Source organism: Pyxicephalus adspersus, chromosome Z, assembly GCF_032062135.1.
Source record: "Pyxicephalus adspersus chromosome Z, UCB_Pads_2.0, whole genome shotgun sequence".
Lineage (NCBI taxonomy): Eukaryota > Metazoa > Chordata > Amphibia > Anura > Pyxicephalidae > Pyxicephalus > Pyxicephalus adspersus.
The window spans coordinates 343694-351616 of record NC_092871.1 but is presented as its reverse complement, the minus strand read 5'-3'; the positions used below and the strand labels follow the sequence as shown (position 1 = coordinate 351616).

Genomic DNA, 7923 nt, shown 5'->3' with positions numbered 1-7923 from the left:
GGAGAGAGAGCCCAGCACTGAGGGGAGAGAGCCCAGCACTGACAGGAGAGAGCCCAGCACTGACCCCGGGTTTTGGCACTCAGAGAGCCCGCAGTTCCCCTCTCTTCGGCCATTTGGGTCAGGATGGTTCTGGGTCGGTGCTGTGGGGGAGGGGAATGAAGGAATCCTGCAGAATTATCTGATGGGCTGCAGACACTGGCAGCATGCTGGAGAATCTCTGCAACTAAAGTTGTCCCATATTGCTGCTACCAATCAGCCTGTTTTCAGGCTTCCCCCGGCGATCCTGCCAGTAACATTTCCTGTCCTAGGGTGACAGCGCTGACTCCTCTGTATCAGTACAACAGATGGGGGAGGGGGGACATTGGGTCTGATTTACTAAAGCCCCCCAAGACTGGAGATGTTAGATTGCCATGAGTGAACCTGGGAGATCCAACAAACCTGGAATTCATTTCTTTATTCATGTTCTATATGCCTTGGACTGGATCAATCGCAGGTTGGCTGGATCACCCAGGATCACCCATGAAAAGAAATCTCAGCTTCAATAAACCAGGATCAATGTATAGCAGCACAGGAAGTCATCCGCTCACAGGATTTCTGGCAGGATCAGCTCTTCACACAATGACATTTATGGTGAATGTGAGCCGGGGTCCTCTGCATCCCTCACCTCATAAACCCAACTTGGGTGGCCCCCCTTCTCCTGCAGTTTACCACCCCCAACCTCTTGGATTGTAAGCTCTTCTGGTCAGGGTCCTCCCCAGTAGCAGTGCCCCCCCCATTTGTCTCTTCTGACCCCCCCTTTTCTCTCTCTCTGGCAGCTCCGGGCATTTCTTGGGGCCCTCTCTCACAACGACCCCCAGGATGAGTCCGGTGACCTTTTGGCCTTCCGCTTTAGCGCTCTGAACCCCATTTTGGACCCCTGGATTTTCATCATCTTCCGTGGCTCCGTCTTTAAGAAGCTTCACTCCCTGCTCTGCACTTCCTGGGGCCACAACAGCAAACCGGGGCCAATGGCGAGTTCCATGGAGACCACAACCGTCAGTCCCATCACCTCCACCTGAGGGGCCGCAGAGAACTGACCGATGAACAGGGGCCCCGGTTCTGAAAAGTCTGAGCACTCTTATTTATGGGCGTCATCCTCACTTGGGGCCACAGGAGCAGATCACCACCAACCCCATATGCGTTCCCCACAGCAACCAATATGCTTCCTTCAGAGGTGACACGAGGATCTGGTTGCTATGGACAACACACATCTCACTGGGAGCACAGAACACATGACCATCACATGACTCCACCCCTGCGGTTCCACATCCACCAATCTTCTGCAGCACAAGTGTTTGCCCCGCCCCCTGGAAAATGACATCATCAGATGGAGATCATCGGTTGGCCGAAGCACACATGGCGGGATGGGGACACAAAGCGGATTTATATTCAGCTAATTCCAGGCAAAAAAACAGCCCACCCCCACAGCTCCACCCACACCGGGGTCATTTCTGATTGGTGGTCATGACTTTGCCCATCCTTTGGCTCCATTCCGGTTGGGGAGGTGACAGTCACATTCCTAAATCCACTTCCTGTTTGTTCTGGGGACACTCCTCAGGGGACACTCACACACAGGAGATCGTGTTCACAATATTTGGTGTGTGACATGAAGGCCGACATATGTAGCACGTGATGACACGCCTGAGCTGTGCTGTCCTTTAATTGGTCCATTGGACACCCAATAAAAACCAATCATCTGCTTGGCACAACCCCCACCCCTTGGGCCCTACAATCCAAACACATGACAGCCAATACAGAGCTGTCTTCTCACTGGTAGGTGATGTACCAATCACATGATCTCATCATTGCTGGCCCCAGAGCAGAAATAGTCAGGCTGACGCTCCTCAGGGGTGGAGCTAAATCAGAAATGAAAGAAAAGGGGTGGGTCCCAGGCTGGGGGTGGGGTTGGGGCAGGCAAAGTGGTGGCACATCTTGGTTCTGATGAAATCTTATGATTGTGGGGACACCGGTATCACTGCGCAATGTCCAATCTGGTCACATGGTGCCAGTACCATGGCAGGGAGACATTTCCCAACGCACACCTGACTTCCTGCATGGAACTTCAAGCCATTTCAGGAAATTACAGTCAGTCTGACAGCTCTCATCTGTAAAATACCCAATAAGCCGCCATCCTGGAGACCGCCCATGGGGTGGTTGATCTGCCCCTCCCCCAAATACCTGGAAATGAACAGCCGCCACCTCAGCATTGCACCAATAAATGCCCTTTGTAAGTGACCAATGTCTCTGACCAATTATTTCCCATCATGCCCTGCACACAGGGGCAAAGCTCAGCCAATCAGGAACCCAGGCTGCCATCACATGTTTCAAGAGGAATCGGGGCACTGGAAGCAGGGAGATGATATGACCGGGGCCACAGGGGAGGTCTAAGGGCAGGACAGGGGCAGGTTGCAGGCACTGGGGGCAGGACAGGGGTAGGTTGCAGGCACTGGGGGCGGGACAGGGGTAGGTTGCAGGCACTGGGGGCAGGACAGGGGTAGGGACAGGGGTAGGTTGCAGGCACTGGGGGCAGGACAGGGGTAGGTTGCAGGCACTGGGGGCAGGACAGGGGTAAGTTGCAGGCACTGGGTAGAGGACAGGGGTAGGTTGCAGGCACTGGGGGCAGGACAGGGGTAAGTTGCAGGCACTGGGTAGAGGACAGGGGTAGGTTGCAGGCACTGGGGACAAGGGGAGAACTAGGAGCCAATCAGGTTCTCCTGTGTACACATGTGCTGACTGGAGAGTAACCCTGCTTGCCCTGTGTGATGGACTGGAATACAGATCACATGACAGGTAGAGATGAGGTTTCAGCACTTTGTTCAGAGTTCCACTTTATGAGACCACAATGTCAGTCAGTAAATTTGCATGATAAACATATGGGGGGCCCGGATTCACATAGGTCAGTCATGTGATTGGCATGGTGTCAGCAGAGGTCAGTACTTGTATAGCGCTCGGTTATATCTGTCCTCAGGATTCTCTAATAGGAGAACGCAGAACAACCCACTGACCTCATACAAGGGATAGAAAGGAGAACAACACTGCCCTCTACTGTCCAATCACTTAGCACACTGCCCTCTGCTGTCCAATCATTTAGCACACTGCCCTCTACTGTCCAATCCCATAGCACACTGCCCTCTGCTGTCCAATCCCATAGCACACTGCCCTCTGCTGTCCCATCTCATAGCACAGTGCCCTCTGGTGTCCAATCACTTAGCACACTGCCCTCTGCTGTCCAATCCCATAGCACACTGCCCTCTGCTGTCCAATCCCATAGCACACTGCCCTCTACTGTCCAATCCCATAGCACACTGTGTCCCATCTCATAGCACACTGCCCTTTGCTGTCCAATCCCAAAGCACACTGCCCTCTGCTGTCCAATCCCAAAGCACACTGCCCTCTGCTGTCCAATTATTTAGCACACTGCCCTCTGCTGTCCAATCCCATAGCACACTCTGATTGCAGGGGTACAGAGTAATAGGCAAATCCAGCAAAACATATGGAGGTATAAATACCCAGGGCTCCAAGTTTACATGAAGCTAGCGGATAAACCTAACGCCTCCACTATAGCAGATTTGTTAGTTAGGGCCACCATGTGCTAATGGTACCCCGAATGCTGTCAGGATTGTTAAACCTTAGGCTGGTGCAATGGGGCCCCAAGAGTTCCTCCTGGTGCCGGCACAATGCCCGGCCTTGTGTGCTTAGCGTGTGTAGGCAGTTCCTGCATGATGAAGGCATTGATGCCATTGCTTGGCCCCCACATTCTCCATTCCTAGGGCCACACATTGCTGATACAATTTAAATAAATAAAATGGGCCAGGGATACAACCATTAAATAAAGGAGGCCCCCGCTATCTACCCCCCATACAGGGAGCAGATCTTAGATTATGGCTCCTCCTACCCATGATGGTGGTGGTGGCCCTGTGTGGCCCCTTTGTCACATTTGTGATTTTATATAATTAGCACCCAAAGAGCTCATAGCGGGGTCACATGGTGAGAGGTGATGGGGACGAACTGAACCTTTCCAGCACAAGAGGTAACGCATTGGGGCCACTGCCATATAGCGCCCCTCCCCCCTGCAATGTTTCTATTGGCTCCACATCTCCTTCCTCTGATCTGGTATTTGCCATGAAGAAATGTAATGATGGATCAGATTAGTGACATCGGCAGCTTGTATTCTGAAATTATTCATTACCTCCACAGGGCGATATTTGTGATCTTCCAATTATCCCCGGAGGAAGCAGAATCTCTGCCAAACCGTTTGCTGATCACATTTATTGACTCCGGGGGAAATTTGTTGCCCAATATTGTGAGGAATATTTATCTTTGTCCTTAATTTGTAATTGATATAAATAAAGCTTTATTTGTTTGAATACATTAGTATACTGTCATTGCCATTAACCTTCTCTCTCTCTTTGTCCAGCTATACAAAGGGCAAAAATTCATGTTACACAACCCCAAGCCATTGGCCCCATTGACCTCTATTCCCCCCAATATAACTAGCCCCCATCATGCGGCCCCCATCAGCCCCCTCCCCCAATATACCCGGCCCCAATCAGCCCCCCCGCAGTGACATGACTCCATGTTGTGATCAGAATCTTTATTAGAAGCTAATAATGACAGACAGGAGGAGGTTTGGGGTACCCACATGGTGTGCAGAGCGCGGAGGGGCACACAGGTTATACGGATGGGGGAGGGGGTGCGGGATTATTGTGCGTTTCTAGCTGAGACAACCCCCACAGGCACACGGGCCCACACACACACACACACGCAATCACACACAGACTTCCGGATAACACGCAGCTCCCCTCGCCTCTATTCCTCCTTTACAGTAATAAAAATATTCCTCTGGATTCTCTGACGCCCCCAACTGACTTCAGAGAGAAGTTGGGGCAAATACTGCGACAGCCCCGTTCACCGTCCGCCCGCGGGGCAATGCATCAATGGGCTCAGCAGCTGAACCGTCCGGCTCACATCATCCCCATCTGCAGCAGAGAGTTGGCGTACATCATGGGCTTCACGTTGGGGTGCGGCTGTGAGAGATGGGAGAGCGTTACCCGGATGCCATGACACAGGAACCATTGCCCCATCTAAGGGGGAACCCCGAACCAAAAGCCTCTCCTACAGAAAGGACCAAGTGACCCCCCCAGTGACACCACCAATACTCCTAATACCTGTATGGGCGACTCTCTGGTGTCACCTGACACTTATCTGACTTTAGTGCTACGCCCCACCCACTGAGCTCCCATCGTCCAATAGGAAAACAAGAACTGTTTGGGCATTTCAGCCAGAAAACTAAAATAATTGTACTTATCTGCAGCCTCTGTGGGTGTCATAGAAACAAACCCAGTAACAATTAATTAGTGGAAAGCAGCCCCCCAGTGAAGATCCCTGGATACAATCTGTATTCTTATTATAAGCCAGGGAAATGCTGCCAATTAAAAGACGCTATGATGGCACACAGGGGGCGCTACTGTACACGGGTATACAGCCAATAGGAAAGGAAGGACTCACCACAGCTTCAAACTGGTGAAATTTGGGCTTCAGGTCGGAGCCATTGAGATGGATATAAGCACCCTTGTTACCCATCTGGTCACTGGAAGGACCGACCCCAGCGCCCCGATCACAAGACCGACCCCAGCGCCCCAATCACAAGACCGACCCCAGCGCCCCAATCACAAGACCGACCCCAGCGCCCCAATCACAAGACCGACCCCAGTGCCCCAATCACAAGACCGACCCCAGCGCCCCAATCACATTCTCTGCCCTGCTGGACATGGATGGTTCTGTAGCTTCCACAGAACTTATATTAGGGGGTGCATGCTGTGTCCCCGTGTCCTCAGCCCAGTAATTGTGTCACAGGGGACTCACCAGGACACGCTGGTTCACACACATGGCCAGTGGCAGCCACTGGAACACTTCACTGAAGAGCTGGAACATCTGGGTGGAGTATTTGGCTTTCACTTCTCCCTCGAAGCCGTACATCTGGTTCATGGTATCAGTTTCGTGGTTTCCTATCAGGAAATAAAGGAAACGGGTGACATTCCAATACAGTTACTGGGGTCAGATATCTGCAACTTCCCACCATTGCTGCATAGAAAGAATACATATTCCTCAATGTAAATCACTTCCGTGTGATGGAAACAGAAGAGAGCCGCCTCCTGTGCAGTGTGATGAGGAAAGAAAGCAGAGAATCGGACTTCCTGGTGATACCCAGCAGTACCAGCTGACCGGCCCATAACCCCCCATTCTCAGCCTTACCAACTTTAGGGGACCCCCTGGCAATATTTATGATGCCCAGTTGGTGCTTTAGTAGCCTGGTGGTCAATGGGATGAAAGTTTTTTGCATTGTTGACCAGAGGGAAGAAGTCCAACCTTACAAATACCCAAATAGTCCATCAGTGTCTGTGGTACCCGAGAGGAACAAACTGCCGGGACCCCCAGCAACCTCTGGAGGAAGCCCCCTACTCCTGGTATCAGAGTACCCCCCTTCGACCCAATTATTGTTTCTCTGTCCCCACTTCATCATACCCAGCTCTCTCGCGGTAACATTCACCAAGCATTGGCCCTGCTGTATGAATCCCGGCTATTCATATTACAGATCTGCCCTAGCACTGGCCATACTGGGAGGGGAAGAAGCTGCGGGGAGCCCCTGAGACAGACGAGATCCCTAGCCCGTGTCATCATGATACAGATCCAACAGTCTATGGCGCTCATATACGTACGGTGCTCACAAGACGCCAGTAAGCTCATCGGTGTGACCGGAGAAGATGAAGACTTACCTCGCAGCAGGTGGAAGTGAGCCGGATAGAGGAGTTTGAATCCACACAGAGTCACTATAACCTCCACCGAGAAGGAACCCCGGTCTACAAAATCCCCATTAAATATCTGCAGGAATTCAGGAAAACCCCCAAATATCAGAGAATGCTGGGAAATGAGGCAGAGAGGGGTGGGTGAGGGGTACGGGAGGCAGAGAGGGGTGGTGGAATGGTGACTGACGGAATAATTGGGGGGTGAATAGTGAAAGGCACAACCATAGGGGGCACTAAGTGGCTGTCAATTGGGGCATCTTTCTGGTTGTGACCCCTGGGTATCATCTACAGCATCAAAGCCGACGGTTGTGTCCCCAGAACATAAAGTTTCACCTGCAGGGGGCGCTTCTGTTTTACCCAATCACAGCACCCAGTGGGGGTATCTACAATAATAGGAACCAATCAGAACACCTCATGGCGGCCAATCAGGGTGATGACTGCGGTGTAACTTTTCTGATAATTTCCTGGTACGATTGTCAGACAAATGAAATAAAACGTTACGTAGATTTCCCTGAAGGTGATTCTCCCATTTATTAGAGGAAATTAGACACCAAGAAATGGGGGCATATTTTAGGCTCCCCCTATAATGCCCAGTATGACATCTCCATCTACACACAGCAATGTCCTGGTAATACTTCCCCTGACCAGGGGGGGCATCCTGGTAAAGTACCCGTCTATAAGTGCCCCAGATCCTCAGGGGGGCATCCTATCAGGGGCCCCAGTATAAGCACCTATATAGGGCCCCTTGATGATATCCATGACGAATGTCTCATTTTATTGCCATTATGGCCCACCAGGATATTTGCCCCATCCCTGGCAACCCCTCACTCACTCATTCCTTCAATGTCCAGAGAGTCGACCACGGAGCGGTTGTGTTGGTCGCAGGCGATCGCTCGCTCAAACGCTTTCTGCCGCACCAGCTTGCTGCACTCCTGAAACTTCATCTGAGCATCCTTGTCATTCGGGCGAACTTTTACCACCTGGGGGGGCAGAAGGAACAGGTGAGGGGTACGGGAGGCAGAGTTGGGTGGGTGAGGGGTACCGGAAGCATAGAGAGGTGGGTGGGGGGTACCGGAGG

General features: G+C 51.9%; 2 protein-coding genes across 2 annotated transcripts in view; one reads left to right on the top strand and one right to left on the bottom strand.

The window, feature by feature from the left end:
- PTGIR (prostaglandin I2 receptor) overlaps nucleotides 1-1777 on the top strand; it is a 5135-nt gene extending 3358 nt beyond the window's left edge. Inside the window, exon 2 of the mRNA XM_072430598.1 lies at nucleotides 816-1777. Coding sequence (XP_072286699.1) covers nucleotides 816-1058 — 243 coding nt within the window. The 3' untranslated portion in view covers nucleotides 1059-1777. The remainder of the gene's footprint in view (nucleotides 1-815) is intronic.
- A 2841-nt stretch (nucleotides 1778-4618) lies between these two features.
- PPP5C (protein phosphatase 5 catalytic subunit) lies at nucleotides 4619-7826 on the bottom strand (the record flags this gene model as incomplete). Its single annotated transcript, XM_072430625.1, is given in 5 exon segments — nucleotides 4619-5066; nucleotides 5548-5629; nucleotides 5894-6047; nucleotides 6816-7027; nucleotides 7674-7826. Coding segments are annotated over 5 exon segments (664 nt in total), but the record flags the coding sequence as incomplete, so codon positions are not given.
- Nucleotides 7827-7923: the final 97 nt, after the last annotated feature.